This window comes from Neomonachus schauinslandi, chromosome 10, assembly GCF_002201575.2.
Source record: "Neomonachus schauinslandi chromosome 10, ASM220157v2, whole genome shotgun sequence".
NCBI classification, from domain to species: domain Eukaryota; kingdom Metazoa; phylum Chordata; class Mammalia; order Carnivora; family Phocidae; genus Neomonachus; species Neomonachus schauinslandi.
Genome location: NC_058412.1, coordinates 133,651,918 through 133,678,521, shown reverse-complemented (window position 1 = coordinate 133,678,521; position 26,604 = coordinate 133,651,918). Strand labels below are relative to the sequence as shown.

Here is a 26,604-nt window from a genome sequence, read left to right as displayed (position 1 = left end):
ATCCAACTGAGCATCACCAATAGAGGGACGACCCAGTATTAAATGCCTGCTGATATGATGCATACAATGACATTACTTATGGAATATTCTTGCCAAAAAACATTTAACCTTAATTTAATCATGAGGAAATAACTGGACAATCCCAGAACTGGCCTGGACTCAAAAAATTCAAAGTCACGAAAAACAAAAAAGGTTGAGGGTATTGGACTCTACTAGAGTAACAACAACTAACGGCCATTTTGGAGCAATTGGAAAATGCTGCATATAGGTTTCTCTGTTAGATAACATGATTGGATTAATGTCAACTTTCTCAGCTATGAGGACAGTGCTGTGACTATGTGAGACACTGTCCTTGTTCTGAAGCGTGTAGGAGTGGAGTGTCATGAAGTCTGCGTCTTACAGTCAAGTGGTTCGGCAAAAAAAAAGAAAGTTTATAACAGAAATGAAGCCAATGTGGCAAAGTGTTAAATGGTGAATCTAGGTAAAGGTTATAGGAGTAGTCACTGTACAATTTTTTTCCGCTTTCTGTGTATCAAAATACAAAAAATATAGTTTAAAATAAAGAAATAGCACAAAGCTCTCCATAACAGTGGTTAGATCTAGGGTAAATAAATTACGGGTCACTTTTAGTTTTATTTTTGCTTATTTGTGTATTTCCAAAATTTCCTACAATGTACATTCATATAAAAAAATTTAAGTGTTATAAAAATTACCATAAAAAGGAGTGAAATTCATGTTTATTGTATGTAGAGGGCCCGGACCACAAGAGCCCTCAGATACAACAGCTCCGGACACTGTGCCAGGTGCTCGACACACACAGCACACTGAATCCCACAACAATGTGTGACCTAGGTTTTTATCCCCCTTTTACAGGTGACCCAATCCTACAGAGAGTTAATGAAAACTGCCCAAGGCCACAACGTTAGTACAAGGCAGAGCTCAGCCCCACGCCCGAGACGCCCAAGCCCATGTCACTCTTGTCACTAAGCCATGCAGCAAAAGCCAAGCGAACACATTCTTAGATATTCCAAATTTTGTATTTGCCATACATTTCCTTGCTCACACAAATTAACATGAAGTATATATCATATTCTGGGAAATAAAAGAAAAAGTAGTAAATGCCTCAATAATCATTCTTATGAAAGGGGAAGGCTGCCTATTATCACTCATCTCTCTCCAACCTCAAAATACCCAGCTTACCCTCATCTCCTGCCCCAAACTTGAACATCCACAAAGATGGTCATTTATGCTTTTCCAAGACTAACAGAAAAGGCTGAGTGGTGACACTGGAACGTGAAGGGAAGCTGTGCATAGAAAGCCCTTCACATAAAACTTTTGAAAGAGAAAAACCATAGTGCTTCATGAGCCACGGCTGACTCCCGTCTGCAGGTGCTCCTTGGGGGACCCGTCTCCCAGCTTGGGCTGGCAAGCTGGAAAGTGATGTAGGTGTTGAGGGAGCCCCAACTTCTTTTTCCCATCTGTGAGCTCAAGGACTGGCCAGTCTGTCCTAGCTGGGGCTGTGCACGGTAAGGTTTATCTGTACATTGTGATTCCCGCAGACAACAGAATGCCCGCTGATTTATTCAAATGCAGAAAAAGCTTACTTTAAGGAGAATTTCCATTATAATCTTTTCCCAGAAAACCCAGTAATATAGTATCACTTATTCATTTTATAAAAACAAAGTTACCTTATTTTTACCAAAATGAGAGACAGAGTTAAACATGTATTTAAGTGGGGGGGGGGGGAATGAGGGAAATTAGGGAGGGGAAAAAAAATCATGCTTACCAGAACCAAGCAGAAAAACAAACCCTCAAGCGTTGGAGGACATTTAAGTATTCCACTCTCTCACACCCCTCTGGGTTCTTGGGGCAGGGGGGGTGTGTGCAAGGAGACATGGTAAGAGACATTCCCTAGACTAAGAAGGACCCTTTTCTATGGGGGATAGAAGGGGGGTTTAAAGGAAGGGAATCCTCAAACCATTCAAGACACAATCCATCAGAACAAGGAACTGCTGAAGCAAACTGAGATATAAAAGTCAGAAAAGAATAGTATTCTGGAAAGTTACATAAAATGTTAAAATCAAAGTTTAAGAAAAACCATAAAGGTAGTCAAAGTACAAACCTCCTTGAAAACACCATTCCCCTTTAAAGACAATTTTGACACATTTTGAAATGCATGCACCCAAAATTCTGTACCTAATCATTTTTTTTTAATTACTAAAAAAAAGTAAGAAGCATTCAGTACTTACTACTGCTTCCATATCAGAAGTGTCAGTCGGAGCAAACATAGACTGAACCATAAACTTGTGTTTACTTTTCTCATTGGGGTCATAATCGAAAGGCTGTAACATCACTGAGAAAGAAAATATTTCATTAGGAGGGTCAGAGCTTGGTTACCAGCAGCCATTTGTTATGTTAAAACTCGTATCTCGGTTGTACAGCAGTTTACCAGGATTCTCATCTGAGCCTTACACCGCCCCAGTGAGGCCAGCAGGGCAAGGTGCCAGCATCTTCTCCGCTTTTCAGGTCTCAAGCCTGAGATCCTGAGAAGTTGGGGGACTTGCCTAAAGTCAAACAGCAGACAGTGGCAGAGCTGGGACCTGGGCTTAGGATTCAGGTCTTCTGATTCCTAGCCCCCCCCCCCCGATCTTTCATGACCGCCCACCTGACACAGAGGTCCGCTACAGGTCCTACAGACAGGTAAACCAGGCGCAAATACCATATGCCTTACTGCTCAAGACAACAGAGCGAAATGATCTCTTCAGAAAGTAAACTAGAATAATCCAAGACATGTGACGGTTTCATTTTAGCTTTTCTTTGTCCATTTCCCATACCAAGGTATTCAAGTATTGCTTCAAATACAATTCTGCCAATGCAATGTTAGGAAATTTTCACAACCAGCACGCTCACAGCAATGGGAAAAACACCACCAGTGTACAAACCACCTCTCCTCCCCAAGAACCTAGAGGAATATCACATAAAGCCTCCCTTCCTCCCCAAGAACCTAAAGGAATCTCACATAGAGGCTCTCTCGGACAAGTCACGCCCACCACACTGAGTAGGTGCATTCCCGTTCCTACCGGCTTCCTTAGTACCCACCACCCTTGTTAAACGGCGGCTGCTTTAAAATACGCGATGTGCGGGGCGCCTGGGTGGCTCAGTCGTTGAGCGTCTGCCTTCGGCTCAGGTCATGATCCTGGGGTCCTGGGATCGAGCCCCACATCGGGCTCCCCGCTCGGCGGGAAGCCTGCTTCTCCCTCTCCCACTCCCCCTGCTTGTGTTCCCTCTCTCGCTGTGTCTCTCTCTTCAAATAAATAAATAAAATCTTAAAAAAAAAAAAATACGTGATGTGCTGCAAGGCTCTGGCTAAACCACACATCTGGTTAAGTTCCCTGACACACACCTTTCTCACATACAGGAAAAGCCTCCTATAGTCCTGATCATGAGAAGCACTAACACGGGGTGCCTGAGTGGCTCAGTTGGTTAAGCAACTGCCTTCGGCTCAGGTCATGATCCCGGAGTCCCTGGATCGAGTCCCGCATCGGGCTCCCTGCTCGGCAGGGAGTCTGCTTCTCCCTCTGACCCTCCCCCCTCTCATGTGCTCTCTCTCATTCTCTCTCTCTCAAATAAATAAATAAAATCCTAAAAAAAAAATCATATTAAAGAAGCGCTAACACGGATTCGGCACCTCCCATGAGCCAGAAACCTGGCTCTGTATGTTAGGTCTATTATTACCTCATTTAAACTTTAAGAGGTAGGTACTGCTACGGAGGTTATTTTAATGCCTGTTTTCAGGTGAGCAAACTGGAGCACAGAAAGGTTAACTAAGTTGCCCAACGTCACACCACGAAGGGGAGGGATGCTCAACTGCAGGTGGCCCACCACAAAGGACTGACTCCCTGTCCTCTACCAGTTAGAGTGCTGTTCTTCTCCACCAGCACCTTTCCTGCAGGGCACTCAATCAGGGTTCTCTGGCCTCTGAGCCCCATCTTGCGGCTTCCTCCAAAGCTTCGCCATCAACTACCCCCTGCAGCAGATAAAGGGCACATGTCCTAAACTGCAGTTTGTCCTAAACCCTAGTTCACATATGAATAATCTGGGGCTAAACAAAAGTGAAGTGACTTGCTCAAAGTCAAGTGTCAGGAAGCAGCAAAACTTCAACAAAGAGCCAAGTACAGCCCAGCACCCTTCGGCCACACTGACCACTCCAATAGGAGACAGATTCACACTCTGAATTCACACTCCCCATCACATCGTATAAAAGCAAACATGATAGAGAACAGAAATGCAAATATCCCTGCCACCCATCTTGGGGATGCAGAGTTCCCTTGACCTTCGGGACAGAGAAAGTCTACTGAAATCTAACACCACACAGATTTCAATGTTTCGGTATACACAGTCACCCACGCAGTTCTGCTGCCCACACCAGCCATCTGACACGCTCTCTGAGCTACAGGGGACATTACTGGGAGACTTCTTCAGGACAAAATCAATAAATCTACAAAACTTTCTTAAATTCGGGGCTTATATGGGGCACCTGGGTAGCTCAGTCGGTTGAGCGTCCAACTCTTGATTTAGCTCAGGTCATGATCTCAGGGTTGTCAGATCGAGCCCCACGTCGGGCTCCATGCTCATGGCGGAGTCTGCTTTGCTCTCCCTCTGCCCCTCCCCCCACCACACGCGAGCTCTCTCTCTAAAATAAATAAATAAATCTTTAAAAAGAAAAAATTGGGGGCTTATCCACACATGACATCAAGTCTGGATACCAATAGTGATATTCTGAGTACCCAAAATCCAAAGTGTGACCGTCAGCAGAGAGAACAAAAGGTCATTTAAAACTCAAGGCCACTCTAATTGGAATTTTACTCTTACAGGTGCAGAGACACGGTTCCCTCCCAAAAAAGCAGCTCTTGCTGGTGGCTTTGGACCTGGAACGCAACTATTGCCCCTTCTGGCACCAAGTTGGCAAGAGCTCTTCTGTGGACAGACCTGGGGCATCGTTACACACATGGGCTTGACACTTAACCCTGGGAACAAATGAGCAGACCAGCAGGTCAGCCCCACAGACTCTTCTTCTGAAAGCTAAGCTCCCGTCATGCTTTGTCTACCTCCAGGAATGCAACACGGAAAATGCACATAATAAATGAGGGGGCCACTGCCTTTGCTTGTACTATGATCTTTCTTGGACAGAGACTGCCAACCTTTTTTGAAGTTAGGCCACAGTGTTCAAACTACTGTCTGATTAGTGTTCATTTTTTTTTTTTTTAAGATTTTATTTATTTGAGAGGGTGAGAGAGCAAGCATGAGCGGGTGGGAGGGGAGCGGAGAAGGAGAAGCAGACTCCCATGGAGCAGGGAGCCGGACATGGGGCCCAATCCCAGGACCCTGGGATCAGACCTGAGCCGAAGGCAGACGCCCAACCAACTGGGCCAGCCAGGTACCCCTGGATTAATGTTCATTTTTAAAAAATTAATGTAGGGCGCCTGGGTGGCTCAGTTGGTTAAGCGACTGCCTTCGGCTCAGGTCATGATCCTGGAGTCCCTGGATCGAGTCCCGCATCGGGCTCCCTGCTCGGCGGGGAGCCTGCTTCTCCCTCTCCCACTCCCCCTGCTTGTGTTCCCTCTCTCGCTGTGTCTTTCTCTGTCAAATAAATAAATAAAATCTTTAAAAAAAAAAAATTAATGTAATTAGGTTTTGAGAATCTCAGATTTCACTTGGCTGTGACAAAATCATGCCCTGGTATTTTTTTAGTATGGGAAAGAAGAAAACTTTGTCCTAGACCACACTCAGATCTCCAGCAGCACATAAGCTCTAGGTTAAAAACTGCCTCATCCTTGAGATTTTATTTTTCCAGCCATGAAAGGCCCCCTATAGTCCTCCACCATGGAGAGCTATGAGGCTGAATCAGAATTATCTGTAAAGAGTCCCCAGTGCTCAGGAGATGGCAGTAATCAGAAGACACTGCTAATTTTCAGAGTTGGCTCTTTAGCACAAACTACATTGGGTCACACAGACAACCGACAGGTCCAGAGAACCTAAGATCCCTCCACCCACAAACAGCCTCAGAAAGGTCTGCTGTTCCCCTTGCATCCTTCCCCTCCCCACTTCCTTGAAGCAGCGCAAGTGAGAAAAAAAGAGTCAAGAGGCCTTCCTGTGGATTCCAGGCATGCGCTAAGGCAAAACTGACCCTTTCCATCTCTCCACCCTAGCCGAGTCTCCCAGTCCCCAGCACCTTCCCAACGCCCCAGGAAGGAAAGGAAAAGGACCTCAGCGGTGCTACTATGTCCTAGGCACCACAGAAGGCACGCTCTCATTGCATTATCCCGTCCAGTCCTCGCAACAGTCCACCAGAGAAGGCCGGTCTCACCGGTCTCATTCAGACCCCATGGCCAACAGATTAAAAGATGGAGCCAGAACTCCACACTGGCTTTGCTTCCAGAGTCAGATTCCACACCCAGGTTCTCAAAGCACTATCTGTGGAGCCCACAGGTACCCCAGGAGGTGATCCATAAAGTCGACAGCGTGGGCACGGTAACACCAAGACACCTGTCCTTCCGCCGGTGCCGAGCTCTGCAGTGATGGCTGGTGCAAAGCCAAGAGTAAAACTAGCAACACCTCAGCACAGGCCAGCAGCGGCTCCCACATGGCAGGGTCTCCGTGTCAGGCATCGCCACACACTTGCAGCTTTTTTTAAAAGGCCGTTTTCACTTAATAATATCCTGGAGGAAGCAATAAAAAGGATTCATTTTACTAAACTTCAACCCTTGACAACACATCTTAACACTCTGTATGAGGAAATGCACATACACGTGAAGTGCTCTGCTGTCTTGGGAAAACGGCTGTATCATGTTTAGATTGTGAGCTGAACTAGAAGCCTTCTCATGGAACACCAGTTCCTAGAAAGAACAATCGACAGGAAAATGATGGTTATGCAGGCCCGGGTATATGGCAGATACCTGCTCAAAAATGAATCAACTGTGCCTGTCACCTCAAGGAAAACAACTTACAGTAGTTGTTGCCAATGATAAAATCCAAGCTTTCTACCAAAAGGAGACTCTTGGAAAACATCTAGCTGACATCAAGAGCCCAGTTTCCCAAATACTTGAAGACTTTTCTGATGAGATCAGTGATTTTTTTGATATTGCGTCATGAAATATGTCAACACTTGGAAGATCTGCATAACTCAGCTAACATACAGTATTGCAAAACCCATTCAAAGTGCAAAAGAGACCAATGCATTTTAGTGAAACAAAGTTCAAATAGTATACTGTCATGGTTTCAAGATTCCACATTGTACTAAACTTTAAGAAAAGTGCCACTTGTCAAGTTTTGGTGTAGTATCAAAGTATAATGTCCACAATTATCTGAAAAGGATACTGAAAACACTCTTCCTTTCCCCCACCACATATGTGTGGCAAAAATGGCTTCCCTTCATATACATTCATCAAAACAACACATTGTAACAGACTAAATAAATGCAAAAGCACAAAAAGAGAATCAAGCCTATCTTCTATCAAGCCAGACAATAAAGAGATTTGCAAAACATGTCAAATAATGCCAGTCTTCTCACTGAATTTTTGAAGTTATTTTTCATTAAAAATGTCACTGTTAGGGGCGCCTGGGTGGCTCAGTCGTTGAGCGTCTGCCTTTGGCTCAGGTCATGATCCCAGGGTCCTGGGATCGAGCCCCACATCGGGCTCTCTACTCGGCGGGAAGCCTGCTTCTCCTGCCCCCTTTCCCCCTGCTTGTGTTCCCTCTCTCGCCGTGTCTCTCTCTGTCAAATAAATAAATAAAATCTTAAAAAAAAAAAAAAGTCACTGTTAGCATGTAATTGACTTATTAATGTTATTAAGTGAATTAATACTCTTTAAATTTCTCACTTTAACTTACAGCATGATAAATATTAATATAACCTCCAAATGAAAAGGCTCTTTGGGTCTACAATTTCAAGGAGTGTAAAGGGGTCTTGAGACCAAAAGGCTGAGAGCCCTGTTATTCTAAACAAGGTGCCTCACATGCCCCTCTAGGAGGAAAACGACCCGGTTAAACAATTCGAGTGAAGGCATTGGTGGCTTTGTGCAGTGCCTCTTGAGAGAAAGTGCAGTTTAAAAGAGAAAGCGACTGGAGTGCCCGGCTGGCTCTGTCGGTGGACGGAGCGTGCAACTCTTGATCTCCAGGTTCTAAGTTTGAGCCCCATGTTGGGTATAGAGATTACTTAAAAATACAATCTTTAAATAGGTAAACAAATAAAAGAGAAAGCAACTTCATACAAACCAAGCCATGAGTTCCAGCATGCATCCAGGCCTTGGGTAGGAACAGAAGCACGCACGCAGGAACGCACGCGTATCCACCACTTTAGAAAGGGGTCTGGGGTTCCCTGTGCTCCTCTAACCAAACCACCTAGCAGCTGCCTGCTCCACCTCTGCAGACGGGCGCTGACACCCACAGGCACCGCTGGATGTCACAGGGGTCATGAGCACAACTCCAGGCCTAGAGAGCTTCCTACCTACCAAGCTGCCACCGTGTAGATCAGGAAGAACAGCTAAAAGTTATCACTTACATTTAGACTTTTGAGTTCAACAAGAATGTAAAAACACAAAGAAGTGGGTATCGGCAGCAATCAAATCACCTTACAAGAACACTAGAGACAGCCAGAAGCAGGGACTTGTGAAATATAAACAACCATGAAGCTGGCAAGTTGAAAATGTGAAACTGGGAGTGAAAATCATGGCCTGCTGGTGAACTTCCAGGAAGCTCAGGGTATTAGGTGGCCTCGGCCCTTCCCCCACAGCAGCCACTCTCCCTCCACTTGCAGCAGCAAGTGGAGAAGGTGTCTGCCACCCATCAGCTCCCCTTTCCTTGGGGGCTCCCAACCGGCAAGCAAGAATGAAGAAGTCAAGTGGCCACCCAGACCCTGAGAGCCTTCAGAAACCCTCGCTGTGCCTCAGTATCCACATCCTGCTTAACACTGCCCCCAACTCACGTCAAAAAGTTTGTATTTCTCAGCTGCTATCATCTCATGTCCAATTCAGTTTGCTAAACCCTAGTAGCTGGAGCTTTATGAGAACATGACAGAAGAAGTGTTGTTAATCGTTTGTTCTGTCAGCTCCATACATGCAAACTGTGACAGAGATGATGTACTTTTTTCCGTGACAGGCTATAAAAGAGCTTCCCATTAACTTAATTTATTTCACTTGAATACCAGAGACCCTGATGATAAAACCCTCTTAAACGAACCATCTATCCTACTTTTAAAATGTATCTGCTGATACTACATTAAGAAGAAGCTGGTTACCAGGAGACCGCTCACCATTCACCAACATTAATGCTTTGTGATACAATGTCTGCTGTGTCACAGACTGCAGAAGTGGGGTCCTGTCAGGAAAGGGCCTCCAGGGGTCATAAAACAGTGGGTCAGTAAGATCAGACTTCCTTCAAAAGAGAAGAAATGGGGTGCCTGGGTGGCTCAGTTGTTTGAGCGACTGCCTTCAGCTCAGGTCATGATCCTGGAGTCCCGGGATAGAGTCCCGCATCGGGCTCCCTCTTCGGCGGGGAGTCTGCTTCTCCCTCTGACTCTCCCCCTCTCATGCTCTCTATCACTATCTCTCTCAATAAATAAATAAAAATCTTTAAAAGAGAAGAAATGCAGAATATGTGTTACTAAACACACACACACACCCCTCAGAGAAATGATGACCTCACTAAATGCAGCACAACAGCCTCCGAGAACCCACTAAAGTTACACATCACTTTCATCTGCATCATAATGTGAACAGAGCAAATGAATGAAAGTCTCACAAGCAGCATGGCACATGCTTCATTATTTTTTTTAATCTCAGAATCTCCCCTTCGAGATGTCTCTCTCCTCGTTTTACATGGCCACAATCACAGCTCAGGCCCCCACTGACATCTAGATTTCTCCAACTAGGAGCTCTTCTCCCTTCCTCCCAGTGTCTCTCCCATCAAATCACCCTGCACAGCTCCTATAACCCGTCAATTTAATCTTCCCGACACACCCTATTCACTATTACCATATTCCTCAGACCAAAACCCTCCTACAAAAAAAACCCTATTTCCCAAGTAAAAGACAATCAGCGCAACTCTTCCCAGTCTCCTCAGCTTTCCCGGTACAGACCCATAACAGGTACACACATCTGTTGGCCACACTCCCACTCACAGGGTGTTCTGTCATTACCAAAGTCTCTTCTTATCATGTCGGTCCTACCTGGCACGTCTCTTTTGGTCTTCCTGCCCTACTCACATCTCAATACACCAACCTTCCAGAACTTAACCCACCAATCTGACTTGGTAACAGGGGAGTCTCAGGGTTCAGCATGCATCAGAATCACCTGGAGTTCTTGTTAAAACACAGGTGGTGGGACCCCACCCACCTCCAGAGTTTCTGATTCAAACACATCTGGGGTGGGGCTGAGAACATATATTTCTTTCTTTTTTTAAAGATTTTATTTATTTGAGAGAGAGAGAATGAGAGACAGAGAGCATGAGAGGGAGGAGGGTCAGAGGGAGACGCAGACTCCCTGCCAAGCAGGGAGCCCGATGCGGGACTCGATCCTGGGACTCCAGGATCATGACCTGAGCCGAAGGCAGTCGCTCAACCAACTGAGCCACCCAGGCACCTGAGAACATGTATTTCTAACAGGATACTGATTCTACCAGCCCAGGAACCACACCTGCAGAACGTGTATTCAGTATTTCACCTAACACTGTGGCCCCTACCAGAATGCTCTCTCACACCCTCATTCTTCTTCGGGGACCTTATTCTACTAGTGGACACTGTTGACACTGAGATGCCTAAGCTCCTTGCCACATGTTTGCCCTTCTACCCCATTTGACTGAAACCAGGACTTCATGTTTTGATAGCTCACATTCTGGATACTAGTTTTTCATTGGTTGACAGGTGTGTACCTTCTTCCCTTCCAACATTCAAAGCACTCCTGAATCATGCTCCCTCTAAAAATCGCCTTGGGGCAACACAAAGAGAGGAAGCCTTCTTTCACTCGCAACCATCTGGCTTACCTTCTGTCCTACCTCCCAGAGCTACTCTCTCCTACCCGTGGGTTCAGACAGCAGTTTCCAATCTTCGCATCACAACTGTCCCCTCTTTCTCCTTTTTGATCGCCTGTGTGCCGCCAAAAGGCTATTCTCTACCAAACTGCATTGATGGTGTAGTAATGTAGTTCCTGCTCTACTTTTTTAAGCTAATCAGAAACAAGCCAGAGCCTGATCAGCTTAAAAGACCAGTATTACCACAATGAGGTGAAATAATTCTAGCCAAAAGCAAAGCAACTCAGAATTGTAGACTGTGTACCCTTATCATGAGTAAATTTATTACTTCCTTTAGGATTCTCAAAATGTTGAAAACATAACTGCTTTCCGGGACTCTGCCTATTCAGGGTCCTATGGATGGAATGACAAATCAAGCAGGCAAATAATTTTATCTACTTATAAGTAAGTTAACATTGAATTATCTTTGTGTTCTCTATAGAATTTCCCAATTCAGTACAGCCCATCGTAGATAACAAACTGCTCATTGTCTGGTTGACTTATTTGTGCAGAGACTAGTACAAATGTACCTCAGTGTCAATGGAAGATGAGATGTGCCAGATGCACAGCACTGACCAAAGAACAGGCCTCATTCACTCTTTTTTATAAACATTTTTAAAAACATACATCTTTTTAAAAAAACTCCAACATACTTTCCTGTTTCCTGTAATACTTTATAATGGAATACAATATAGCCTTTTTCTGATTAACTCTTGGGATTATGAACACCCATTATATTCTAGCTTAGAAAGACCTACAAGCCATGGCTCTTGGGACTGATCAACTAGAATACGGAGAACTGTCTGCCCTGAGGCTTAAGTCATCCCAGTCCCCTGCTGTTATTTCTGAACCCTCTCCCCTACTCACCCTTTGTGATATTCCTGTCCAGTCCTTCACTGTGGCTACCTCCCAAAGCCCTTTCACTTCATTCTGGCCTGTAATGGGCCGGACGCCAGGACAAGGTTAACAGTCTAAAGTAAGAGAAGGGGCACCTGGCTGACTCACTCGGTGGAGTGTGTGACTCTTGATCTCAGGTTGTAAGTTCAAGCCCCATTTTGGGTATAGAGATTACTTAAAAATAAAATGTTTAAAAAATTTTTTAAAAATAGGGCACCTGGTTAAGCGTATGCTTTCAGCTCATTTCATGATCCCTGGGTCCTGGGATCAAGTTGAGCCCTGGACTCCCTGCTCAGCGGGTAGCCTCTTCCCCTCTGCCCCTCCCCCCACATGTGATCACGTGCTTTTTCTCAAAAATAAAATCTTTAAAAAAAACTTAAAAATTTAAAAAATAAAGCAAGAGTAAACAAGAGAGTCAAGATGAAGAGCTCAAGTGTTTAAATATGCAAGAAACTGGGGCGCCTGGGTGGCTCAGTCGGTTAAGGGTCTGCCTACAGCTTAGGTCATTATCTCAGGGTCCTGGGATTGAGCCCCATGTCAGATTCTCTGCTCAGTTGGGAGTCTGCTTCTCCCTCTCACTCTCCCTCTGTGCCCTTTTTCTCTCTCTCTGTCAAATAAATAAATGAAATCTTTAAAAATAAATAAATAAATATGCAAGAAACTATAATGAGTGAAAAGAACATAACTCTTGGCTGCTCCAAAGTTGAGCTTAATTTCTGCTCCTCAGTGACTCCGCAGAAAGCTGAAGTTACTGTCCACTAAGTGAGGTGTTCAGTGTACCTGATAAGTCATCTTGATCATGATCTTTGAAAATGTAAAGAACAGGAGCACCTGGGTGTCTCAGTTGGTTAAGCATCTGCCTTTGGCTTGGGTCATGATCCCAGAGTCCTGGGATCGAAGCCCAGGTGGGGCTTCCTGCTCAGTGGGGGAGTCTGCTTCTCCCTCTCCCTCTGCTGCTCCCCCTGCTTCTGCTCTCTCGCTTGCGAGCTCTCACTCTCAAGTAAATAAAATCTTAAAAAAAAAAAAAAAAAGATTTATTTATTTGAGAGAGAGAGAAGCAGACTCCCCACTGAGCAGGAAGCCAGACCCAGGGCTCTATCACAGGACCCTGAGATCATGACCCAAGAGGAAGGCAGCCACTTAACCGACTGAGCCACACAGGTGCCCCAAATAAATGAAATCTTTATAAAAAAGGAAAAAGAAAAGAAAATGTAAAGAAATTAAATAAACTGTGTCATACTCCTACAAAGTAAAACATGGGATTCTTCTTAAGAAACTTGAATATCACAGTAAAATTTTAAAAAATCTTTAAAAAGCATAATTAGGCTGAATTTTTATTAATTTCCTTTTGTAAAAAACCAGAATCTCTCATCTATCTGGTGAAAAAGATTAAAGACATCTTTTAGGTATGATGAATGTGAGTCGCTCTTATCTGAGAAGAATAAACTTGGTTCATGAAAATCATTTATAAAAAGGTTTTGCTTATCAGAGGCTTCCAAAGCAAATGATCAAACAAAGAAGAATGTTGCTGTTAAGATGCCCAAACCCCCCAAATTTAGCTTCTGCTATCAGCACTTGACAGATGAATGCCTGGCTTCTTTCTCTAAGGGCAGTGCACTTATACGCTGGTGCTAATCACCTAAAAGCTATAGCCCAAGGTTGACTGGTCCAGGGCAGGCAAGCAGCTCCATTAAACTGAGTCAGCAAAATCTTAAAAGGATTAATTATCAATTGCAATACTACCCAATTACATTAATTGACCAATGTTTCCATCCAAGAAGAGCTGCTGATATGAATTCTCTGTCCTCAGGATTTTACTGGAAGAACTATGCTTTAACATGTGATTGAAAGGAGTGCTGGAAAGGATTGTGTGTCAGAAGTGAACACTGCTCCTTAATTCTTTGAATTTTAATATAAAATACTGATTCAGACACTAGTAGATTTGTGTTTGTTTGTCTTTAATCCATTTTCAATTCCCAGGGTTCACTTAGTAAAGTGTATCTGTACCCAAATATTGGTATCTTTAATGACTCTTTCCAATGCCCCCCCCCACATACAGATATTTTGCATTTCTAATTTGCTTGGTACAAAGGCAACCAATGTGCATAATTGAACTGCAAATGGAAGCATGCTTGCTACTTTAGTGAAATTAGAATTCAGTGAAGGTTATAAAAATATTAAACTTAATATCATATTACAGGAAGCATAAGTATTTTTGATGGGCCCATAATTTTACCACTTCACCTGCTGTATCCGCTGGCAAACATGGTTTGGAATATTAATGGAAAACTCCCTCATTATTAAACTGCAGTATTAAAAAAAAAAATCCACAACCACTAACAGCTTACCACAAAGACATTTTCAGAAATTATCTACCTTAAAAATATTTTCCCACCAGACAGTTCAGAAAATCGATTTAATTTTGTAAAGCTAGAACAAATGGGGAGACCCCCCACTGCTTCAAACAATTCATTAATTCAAAAAGTTCTATTTTCCTTGCATTTAAAATCTCAGGGGGGGAAAAATCCAATCTCCGCTTCTCCAATCTCCATTTAAGTGTAGCTATTTTGCTGAGGTCCAGATTTGAATAATTCAAAACCATCTCTAGTAGATGGTGTGTATCAAGGAGCAAGGGCCAAAACCATGGCATTCTGGGCCAATTAATGCAAACAGAAAGCACTCTGCACCCCCTCACCTACTACACTGCCTCATCCAACAGACACAAACCACAGAAGGGGCTACTGGAAGAATGGGATGAGATGAAATGAGCACCTACATAAAGGACAAAGAAAAGGATTCCCATTCTAGACCCAGGTGACCAGACCTCAAACCATCCCTTTGGGAAATCCACACATTTTCACCTACAGACACAAAAAGTCTAGGTTATGCCTGTTTCCAACCATTACTTTACCACCTAAGTTTTTAAAACAGAGCTGTTATTTTTTAAGGACTCAATAAGTAATTTGCCACCTTCTGGAGAAAGTAACATGATAGGTCAGAGTCTGGACTTTTGACACACAATTTAAGCTCCCTTGAATATATCAAGCCTACCTAAAAGCTAAGAAGAGTTTCACAGGGTGTGTCAGAAAGGTACCTAACAGCTACAAAGTCTCCCCTCGTGCCCCCATACAACCCTGATCTGTGTGCCTTCAGAACCTCAGTCCCTCTGGCCAGCTATGTGGGTGGATCTCCTCCTCCTCCTTCTCTTTCTTTCCCTCCCTGCCCCCCTCTCTCAAAGCATGATTTATAACCTCCCCTAATAGCTAGCACATCCCAAGGGTTTTCAGAAATGGGAGAGAAATAATGTACTAGGCATGTCATTTGCGGGTATGCCGACATTCTGTGTGGTAGACAGGGCAATCCTGGTAGTATTTTAAGTTGATTTGATGGCCACCTTTTTATAGATTATATTTGAAAATTCACTAGTGGTTTTTCACCAGAAAACAAATGCATATCATAGAAAGAAAAAATACACACTTATTAAAATTAGAAAAAGTCAAATAATAAAATGGAATTAATTTATTTCTAAAAAGGCAATTCAAGTATGTACAATCCACGTTCAACAAAAACAGTTTTTATCAAAGCTAGTGGGGAAGATAACACAATCCCACTCTTGTGCCATGTGTTCAGTTAACACAGCACTGGAAAGTACTCTGTGAGGCAGATACTATTCCTTCCATTTTATAAATGAGAAAACTAGAACCTAGAGACATTAATAGATTGGACTATTAATGTAAGATCGGCCAACAGGTTAAACAGCACAACTAAGCTTTCTGCTCAGGTTCCCAGACCTCAAATCTAGTGATCTCGGAGGAGAGTGGGTTAACACCAAACGTGGCCATGTGTGCACCTGGCCTGTGGACAATCTGCACTGCCTTCTGCTGGTATCCTTCATGTCCTGAGGGTATCTTCTCTCCCAAAGGAACCTAGAAACTCTACGTACTCACCAAGATGTCATCATATAGCTGCATTTTAAGAGGACCTTAAAAAGCTCAGTGCTTTTTACCTTGAGATACGAATGTCTAATACATTATACACTGGTCCCTCAGCACAGAAAACGGCAGCAGATGGGTGCCAGCAACCTCTGCCAACTGAAGATGCTGTCCCAGAAATGCAGCGACACCTGGCTTCACCCAGGTGCACCTCAAGCAGTGCGAAAAATACACACCAAATAATAACAAGGGAGCCCTTCTCATGTGCAAACATAATCTTGTTTCATCTAGGAGTCAGGCCTGTAGACACACGGGCACTTTATTATTCAATTACTTTCCCCCAAGTACATTACATTTTGAGAACCATGGTACTTTATGTAAAATTTTATATTCATTTGTAAGTGGGGCCACCCCCTAACACTGTTGAGGCAGCTTCATATCACAGAAGAGCCACCGAGTCAGGAGCAAAGCTGGTTTCAAGTACCAGCTCTGCCACTAGTCACCCATGTGGCCCTAGATAATCACACCCATTCTCTGTACCTTCCGTTCTTATCTGCAAAAGAAAGGCCACAACCACAAAATCTTCAGTCTTCCTTAAGCAGGGAATTATAAATCAAAACAAATGCCCAGGGTTATTACCTTAAAAAACATTCCAAAAAAATTTTTTTTAATTAAAAAAAATAAAAATAGGGGCACTTGAGTGGCTCCGTCAGTTAAGCATCTGAGTCTTGGTTTCAGCTCAGGTCATGATCTCAGGGTCATGAGATCGAGCCCCACATCAGGCTCCATGCTCAACACGGAGTCTGCTTCAGATTCTCTCTCCCCCCCTCCCCTCCCAGTTCCCGTGCTCTAAGAAATGAATAAATAAAATCTTTTTAAAAACAAAAAACAAAAAACAAAACAACCATTCCTATGATTGGGGGAGGGATGAGCCTTTCTGAAAGAGATATACACACATTTATATTTCATACTGGAAAGAACACCTACACTGTACAACTGCCCGTTGAGACCATTTTATTCCGAAACTATGTTGCTGCCCCCTTATTTACCCTGAAAATTTGTAATTCTCATCTACTGACAACCTTGCTCAAATTTGATATGGGCAAAGAAATCAAGAGGAAAACCAAAGTCAATAAAAGGGAATAAAGATTTCAGCAGAAAAACTGAAACCATATGGATCCAAGGGGTACAGAAATGCCAACAGCTCAGACCCTTTCCCTTCCCCAACACGCTGCACTTTAGTCTGGGCTTCGGAGCCAGACACAGTGATCCACATCTTGGCTGTGTCACTTGCTAGGTTCGTGAGCCTACAGCCACCGGTCTCCTTCTTAGTACAAGGCAGGTAATGATGCATTCCTCACAGGCCAAATAACAGAAATTATATGAGATAATGTGTGTGCTGGCCCAGCACAAAGGAGACCCTCAATAAAATCTGGCTCTCACCCTTCTGACTTCCTGAATAACAACCCAATTCAAGTGTCCAGATCAGGTCTTGCAGCCTCAGAGAGAAGCACACAGGGGGATAGCTGGTGTGGGAGCACCATAATGAGAGAAACCAATGGATGTGGGGAATAAGAGTTTACAGAAATGATCAGATAATGAAACACCTTATATCTTTCCAAAGAGGTGAATCATTTTCTTTTAGGTGTCAAATGAATAGCCAAATGCATCACAATCAAAATCTGTCATGGAAAAAGCCAGTCAAGTACCCATCTCAATGAGTAGTAGCTTCTAATGATGCAGAACCCTCTGTGACACAAAGTCTCCTGATTTTTACAGGATAAACACACACTCCCCCACAAGCTCCTCCACAAATACAAAAGGCATCTTGGATCCAGAAGTTCTAATGAGCTGAAAGTTTATTCCATTTCTAAAAGACATTTAAACTCAAACCCATCACTTACATCTCCTTAATTCTAAAATCCAATTCTCAATCTGGGCACTCTACCAGCGTCTTTTCAAAAGCTGGACTTTGGAAAATATATGCATTCTCAGACCGTAAGGGAAAAACCCATCAGACACGCACAAAACTTTCGCCCTTGGATATAGTCCAGTCTCCTCAGTCCTCACCTCCCTGAGCTTTTCACGATCAGTAAAGTGCAGTTACCAATCATTGGGAATGACACAAGCCTAATGTCAGAAACCATTTAGCTTAAATAAGAAAATAACTCCATTTAGCATTCTCCCACAAAGTAAAATTAAGTTTGTTTAGCCCTTTTTTATTTATTGCCAAAGGGCAGATTTAATTTCAAGGGAGTGAAAACCAAACTCATTCTGAAGTAAAGTCTAAAGTTACCACTTTACTTTTGCTGTAACTATTAAGGCACAGAAGGCTGTAAGCATTAAACCAAAGAGGCTTTAATTATGGAAAACCAATAGGTGAGTGGGACCCACTAAGCTTTTCAATCAGAGGGTGGCGGGTTCAGGGAGAAGTCTATTGTCTTATTTTGCTATACCAAATGCAAACTTTAAGAAATCCTACTGGCTTTAGGGGGACTTTTTAGCCCCCCCGTTGGCCTCCAGTCTCCGGACTTACCAGATACATTAATCGAGGCCCCTGCATCGATGATCCCACTGTTGGGCCTCACGCAGTATCTACGTGGTGCTGTGGTCTTCACTTTAAAACACACATTTCGGTCTGTTGGGTTGCCAAGCTTTAGGTTGGTGGTGACGACATCGGTGAAGGGACCTGTGGAATGAGGCAGAGACTGATTGGAGACCTTGTGAGGAAAGTTTAGAAGACTGACTGATTTATGTTCTGGGGTCGGGAGGGATATGGTATATAGTTAAGGGAAGATTCAAGATCCAAAACTAGCTCACTATCACGGATGGGAGAAAGGAACGGACGTTAACACACTAACAGCAGCATCTGAAATTCACCACGTTCTCATCACACTACCAGGCAGTCTAGGTAAGCGTTCTAACATCCAGGCTCTCCTTGAAACCTCACAACTTTATGGTTATTGTCGTTTTACCGATAAGAAAACAGAGGCTCGGGCAACCCTCTCAGGTCCTCCCTCTGCTGGAGCTTTAGACTATCGCTCAATAAACTTTGCTTTGCTGCCCACAAAAAAAAAGAAGACGACGACGACAACGGAGGCTCAGGAATATGCGTTTCTTGTCTAAGTGTTCATGCTAGTTAGTGGTAGGTAGTTAGGATCTGAACCAGGCAGCCTGAATCCAATCCAAGACCAGTTCTTAACCTATGTTAAATACTGATTTCCACAATAAGATGACCTCTAACAGAATCTGAAGGATTAAACTTGGGTCCCACAATTACCAAGGGCAGAGTGTGCCAAGGGTAGCAGGTGTAAAAAAGACTTTAAGGTGTTAATGGTCTATAAACACAGAACCCCCCCCCCCAATACAGCGTTAACTACAGCAAGGTCGGAGTCCTGCTAGGCAGCCCACACCTGGAACATCATGTTCAGTTTTATAACTACGCAGGCTACTGAGAAGATGAAAACAAAGCTCAGGGCCCGGAGGGTATTTTTTATTATTATTATTTATTCATTTTCTACTTTGTTAGATTTTTTAATTAAAAAAGTAAAACATGCTTCTTAAAACAAGACAAACAATAAGAGATGTATAAAGAGGAAGTTAATAAGCTTTCCCTTGTCCCCTGAGGTGACTACTACGGGAGATCTTCTCACATCATCTGTGCTTATACAAACAGCACGTACACACATGTACCGGGAGGGGGACAACAAGAGGGATCATACTAGTCACGTTACTCTGAAACTTGCTTTTTTTCCATTTACTGCTCTACCGTGGATACCTGACCACTAGGTTTATTAAGGAGTCAGTGGGAGGGTTGACTACAAGACCTCCTAAGTCCTTTTCAACCTCTTTTCAAATTGACATTTTTCACCATGTAAATCAATGGTATCTTTGAGTTTCCTCCACACAAGCTCTTTACTCCTATCTCTACATTTACAAAGGAGTAGGAGGCGGGGTGGGAAGGTCTGTGTGCTCCTATGTTCACAAACCAAGAAATAAATAATGGGTTTCCCTAAGGAAACCCAAAAAAGACATTCAAATCTGTGCCTTGAAAAATTTTCAATGAGACTCTAAGCTCCTTAAGATAAGGATGATACCTTACCAGTTTCTGTATCTCCAGAATACAGAATACATTCTGTACCTCCAAGCATCTAGTAAAGGTCTCAGAGTGTGTGTATCTAGATGGACGATAGACAACAGACAGACAGACAGACAGACAGGCAGGCAAAGATATTCGCCAAGGAGGAAACTACCAGGTGGATAAGCACTAGCAAAATTAAAATCTCAGGCTACTTTCTCTCCTTCAGAAGCACTCAGGGTATAAAAAATCAATTTGATATGGGCTTAACTTAAATATAAATTAAGAAATCAATAATGATGGAAAGGAAGAAAGGAAAAGGGACTCAGTTCCAAAATCAAATAAACTATAGCCAGTTCTGCCATAAAGCTTAGTTTGAAATCGTGAATTTGTTCCACTGTGATTGATGTGCATATTAGGGGGACAATCTGAGCATAAAACAAATTTCACATTTGCTTATGCATGATTTTGTCTACAAGAAATGCTAGATGAACACAGAAAAGTGCATCCAGCTGAACCAAGCTGCCTAGAAATACACAAAATACACCCCCTACACACACCACCACCACCCCTATCAGCTACCTCAGCTCACCTGTGGGTTGGCAGCCACAACCACCCACACCCACAGTCACCATCTGCCCTCCTTCCTCCACTGGACAGTGACTCACAAACTACAACTATCCCGATGCCACCTCCACAGGCAAACTTCACATCTTCTTCAAGGTGAAGTGCCATGTTTACTGAAATACAATACCGTATTTCCTACCCATTTAATGTGTGTAAAACCATGATTAGGCTCCTGTCTGTGTGTGTGTATATGACCAACAAAGGTTTTGAACATTGTGGACTTAACCTCATTTCCCTCTTGTAAGTCCTACAGCGTTTATCCTGCTATTTTATGTGGTATGGCGATTTTTAGGAATGCATACGTTGCATTATAGCAGAATCACCTGTACTACTGGGTCATTGACGGTTTTAAGTTACTTACGCTAGAATTTATTCTCATTCCATGGGCAATGGCACCTTCAAGAATGACATGCCTAAAGAGAATGTTTCCATTGGATTATCTTTCTAAAAAGCCCTGCCTTTGGCCCTCTGGGATCAGGCATTTTGTAGGTGCAGTTGTGGCCAGACATGGGTAAAAGCATCTTCGGCAGTGCATCTCACCTACTGACGCCCATCACAAACAACCCTCTCACTACACTCAAAGTCATCTCCTTACTGAGAGCCAAAAGCTTACCCAAGAGGGCAGGTACTCTGTGGCCTAAGAAGACTTTCAGCTACAATGAGGAAGAGCCCCATGCCGACAACTCTCTGTCCTTGTATCAAGTTTTGGGCATCAAGGGAGAAACAGTATCCCTGGTGCTGAAACGTGTTTAGGGGATTATGGAGGCAGCAGCTCTCTGCGCCTCTACCCTTTTCCACTCTCCACAAAGCACACAATCTGACTTATCCCCCCAAAAGACTCTCTGCTTGCTTAAGAGTGGAGATCACTTCAGCAGTGGTAAAACGAAAAAAGAACAGCTAAACACAACTCTGATTTTCTGGAGTCAAAGACAGCAATTAAACACGCACACACACACTCATGCATGAACAAATGACATACACACCACGCATGTCCACATTCCTGGCCTTTACAGAAGAACTGCCAATCACAAGAACTCACATAAGCATAGCTCCAGCTCAAATAGCTCACAATGCTGGGGCAAAGGAGAAGAAAACAGACAAGCTGTGTGTCTACACAAAGAGACACTTGAAAAGGAATGAGCTTTCAAATATAAACCCCGGGGGCGGGCTGGGAGGGAGGGTACCGACAATCTGATGGTGATTTATGAAACTATCAGGCCTTAACGTTTTCCAGATATAAACTTAAAGTTGTTAGTTTCAACAAAATTCTGTCTCAAGAACATGGAAGCATCTTCAGATGAGAATGCCAAGCATTCGTAATGGCCCACAATTACATCCAAAAAAATTACAGATTTTCCTATGGTGGTCTGAAGTATACTGAGCAGAAAATAGGGTTGTTGGCAAGATTTCACTGTGATGAAATTAAGAATATTTACTTGTTTCCAACTCAGTTTGTAGTGTCTCTTCCTCCTTGCCCTACCTCAAGAAGTTGGGGGTAGGGGCGCACCAAAATTTAAGTATTTGTTTATCCCTTACACTGACCTTTTCTTCTGGGTATTCCACAAAAATAAACCAAATTTAACTGTAAACACTAAGTGGTTTTTGGAAATTCCCCCCAGTTAATTTATTACACAGTAATATAAATAATGTTTCACATTATAAATCACATAAAAGGTAGTCTAATTTATTAAAAGACAAACAATATTTGTAGTATTAAGTAGGATAAATAAATAATCCAGATTTCTCCTTCAACACTCAATCCTGGGCCTTTAAGTGTTTGGGATTTCTTGCACTTACATAGGTTTTTATTTGTAAAAATTTAGAGGGAACTATACTGAAAATACATGCAAGTGAACAACATTGTTAAAACAGCAAAGTCTCATGAGTAAAAATCTAGACATTTTGTAAAAACAGGCCAGCCCTCTTCTCCCCACCCTGGGCAGTGTACTCTAAGAATTTTATTGAAAATAAATTATCCTCGATTTGAGTAATTATAGGAAATAAACCATGTTAGTGACCTCCTTTTTCCCTGTATTAATGAATTAGAATATACAAAAACCTCAATAAAAATGATGTAAGGGCTTATGAGCATCATTCAGATTTTTACTAGTCACTTTCATTTCATAAAACTGCCATTTCCATTAAAGCATTATGTAAAAAATGGGATTTTACTATACCAACATGCATATTTATCACCAATGAATTTAAACATGCTTATTAAGTAAAGAGTCAATTTTACAAATGAAATCTCCTTCAAAAGTTAGACTTTTTTCCTCCAAGAAATGAAAAAATGATTTGGTACCTCTAGAACCACAGCACATACTTTTAATCATTTTTCTTTCCAATTTTCTATTCTTTATTTCAGATAATGTTTATATAAAACTAGGAACTAAGGATCTAAAATGCGAAATGAAGGCCAAAAAAATGAAGCAATATGAACTTGGAAGAAATTAGGAATAATCTTTAACATTTTAATTTTTCTTCTTAACAATTTGAGTAATATTCTTTTTTTTTTTGAGTAATATTCTTTATGCCCTATATTATGCATACTCATCTGTGAAAATTATTGAGTTTGTAGATGCTCATGAATAGCAATGACTAACTTGGGTATTGACTTCCTTGACATACTCTAAATGGAATTTAGATAAAGCTAAGCACCCTATAAACTATTTTCTCCACCAAGGAGTGACTTACTGTCATTCTGAAGTGTGTATTTTCAAACAGTAAGATCTGGAACTCACCTGTCTTAGAAAGCAAAGAATACAGAGACTACAAAGCCAGCAGAAGTATGCATTGCACTAAATGTGAAAGGAGGAATGGTTAATTTTTTAGTCTTACAAACATGGAGCCTTGGAATTATAAAGTGCTGGTTTAAAGGCCAAGGAAAGAAGGTCACAATCCAGCAAACTTCTCAACAGTAAGAGGTCAGGTTCCAAGTACTGAAAATGTCATCAAAAATGGCTGGATAAACTTATCATGAAGGAAACACAAGAGTGCTTTGTAGAAAAAAGTATTCCATTAAATCTTTAAACATTTTACCAATCCATGTACAGTGCAAGTACTGTACCTCTTTTCTGTAATCATTCATTTGTTCATTCAGAGACCCAGAGAGAAAAAGACCAACAACAGTCTTCCTTTCAGGAAATGCAAATACCATTTTTACAAAAGAGTAAGTTAAGCGCTCAAGTCCCAGTGACTGTAAAAGGTAAGAGGGAAAACTGCCAAGTGAACTCAAAACTCCATCTTGGCCTTGTTTATCTGTGTGACCTCAAGCACATCTTATCACCCCATCTGTAAACAACAGGACAGAATTTTTTTAAGGGGTAAATATATCATTTCATTTTTACTCAGCAATTCAATTTAACCAGAATGAATATAAATACACACACACACCACAAGAAACTATAAGACTCCTAGAAGATAACACAGAAGAAAATCTAGATGGCCTTGGGTTTGGTGGTGACTTTTCAGAGACAACACCAAAGGTACCAACCATCCATGAAAGAAATAATTGACAAACTGGACTTCATTAAAATGAAAAACATCTGCTTTGCAATGGGCACTGTCAGGAGAATGAGAAGACAAGCAGGCCACAGACTGGGAGGAAATATTTGCAGAAGACCTATCTGATAAAGGACTGTCATCCAAATATACAAAGAACTCTTAAAACTCAGTAAGAAAATGAACACCACAAAAAATGGGCAGAAGATCTGAACAGATACCTCACCAAAGAAGATACATAGATGGAAAATAAGATAAACAAATGGAAAAATACACAAATGAAAAGATGTTCAACATATGTCATTAGGAAACTGCAAATTAGGGGCGCCTGGGTGGCTCAGTTGTTAAGTGTCTGCCTTCCACTCAGGTCGTGATCCTAGGGTCCTGGGATCGAGCCCGGCTTTGGGCTCCCTGCTCAGCAGGAAGCCTGCTTCTCCCTCTCCCACTCCCCCTGCTTGTGTTCCCTCTCCCGCTGTGTCTCTCTCTATCAAATAAATAAAATCTAAAAAAAAAAAAAAAAAAAAGGAAACTGCAAATTAAAACAATGAAACAGTGAGATACCAACACACACCAAAAGGGCCAAAATTTACAGCACTGACATCATCAAATACTGGCCAGGATGGGGGGCAGCAGGAGCCCTCACTCCTTCCTGGTGGGAATACAAAAGGGCACAGCCACTTTGGAACAGTTTGGCCGTTTCTTAAAAAAAAAAAAAAACTACACATACTCCTGCCATATAATCCAGCAATCGAAAGCCTTGGTATTCACTAAGAGGAGTCAAAAACTCATGTGCACACAAAAACCTGCACATCAGTGTTCATAGCAGCTTTATTCATAATCATCAAAACTTGGAAGCAACGAAGATGTCCTTCAGTAAGTAAATGGATAAACTGTTGTCCATCCAGACAATGGAATATTATTCTGTGCTAAAATGAGCTATCATGCCATAATTCAGACATGAAGGAATCTTAAATGCATAACACTAAGTGAAAGAAGCCAATCTGAAAAGGCTATATCCCGTATCATTTCAATTATATAACATTCTAGAATAGGCAACACTATGGAAACTAAAAAAGTCAGTGGTTGCCAGGAATTGGGACGAGAAAAAGGACTGAATAGGTGGAGTACAGGGGATTGTCAGGGCAGTGAAACTATTCTGTATGATACCACAATGGTGGATGCATGTCATTATATGTATTTGTCAAAACCCACAGGATGTACAACACCAAGGCTGGACCCTAATGTAGACTACGGACTTTGGGTGATAATGATGTATCTACGTAGGTTTACCAGTTTTAACAGATGTACCCCTCTGGCACTGGATGTTGATAGTGGGGGAAGGCCGTGCACATGTGGAACCAGGGGTATATGGGAACTCTGTACCTTCTGCTCAGTTTTGCTGTGAACCTGAAACTACTTTAAAAAAGAGAGCTTTTGTTTTTTTTCAAAAAAGGAGGAGAAAAAAGTATTTGGACTTTGTATTAATTAAGTTTTGGAAGCACCCCAACATTTCTGATACTAAATATTAATTTTGAAATATTTATATATTTTATATGTGTACACATAAATGAAGTACACACACACACACACACACACGTATACATGAAGAAAGATGCTTTGCAAAGAAATTGCTTTTCTTCCTTTTTCTGGAGTTAATGAAATTCTTTTTTTTTTTTTTTTTTTTAAGATTTTATTTATTTGACAGAGAGAGACGCAGCGAGAGAGGGAACACAAGCAGGGGGAGTGGGAGAGGGAGAAGCAGGCTTCCTGTGGAGCAGGGAGCCCGATGCGGGACTCGATCCCAGGACCCTGGGATCATGACCTGAGCCGAAGGCAGACGCTTAACGACTGAGCCACCCAGGCGCCTCTGGAGTTCATGAAATTCTGGTGTTAGCAATACACATCCTTCCTTTGTAGTATGTTCCTAATGTAGCTACAATACTTTGAAACTCAAGCTATATGTGTTACCAAATAACTTATATACCAAATTGACATATAATCTATCAGGTCTCAGCTTTCCAGATATAAACTTAAAGTTATTGGCTCCACAACAGCTTTTTTCACTCTGCATAAAAAGAGCTGTATTACTTTATATTTTTGCAAACACAATTTAGGTACAGTATCTCTCCTTTCTTCAACACTTCCAAAAAACAACTTACCATATTTCACTTCAGCTCTGAAAAGATTACCTTCTGGGAAGGTAATAATCTGTCTCCAGCACCCTAGGACTGATGATGGATTTTGTTAAGACAATAAAATCATGCTTGAGGTTTCAATACAATAGACTCCGAGCACAGGAAAAGTATATAGGAATGGGGAGAAATGGACACTATGAAGTAAAGTCTGCTGAATATCTTACAGATGTCTTTAAAATTTATCCTTTGGCAGTCTATTTCCATTAGAGTATCCTACTGCCTCCTGCTTTCCCTAACCATCTGCAATGCACCAATCGTCACATTTTTTTTCCTTGTTTATGTAAGTCTTCCCCTTCCAAAATCGAAACTC

At 42.2% G+C, this 26,604-nt stretch overlaps 1 protein-coding gene across 1 annotated transcript in view; it reads right to left on the bottom strand.

Annotated features, from left to right (window-relative positions):
* VAPB (VAMP associated protein B and C) overlaps positions 1-20,706 on the bottom strand; it is a 33,967-nt gene extending 13,261 nt beyond the window's left edge. The window contains exons 1-3 of the mRNA XM_021677844.2: positions 20,640-20,706; positions 18,430-18,582; positions 2,250-2,353 (exon numbers count right to left, since the gene is read on the bottom strand). Of these exons, the coding sequence (XP_021533519.1) occupies positions 2,250-2,353; positions 18,430-18,582; positions 20,640-20,706 (324 nt within the window). The remainder of the gene's footprint in view (positions 1-2,249; positions 2,354-18,429; positions 18,583-20,639) is intronic.
* Positions 20,707-26,604: the final 5,898 nt, after the last annotated feature.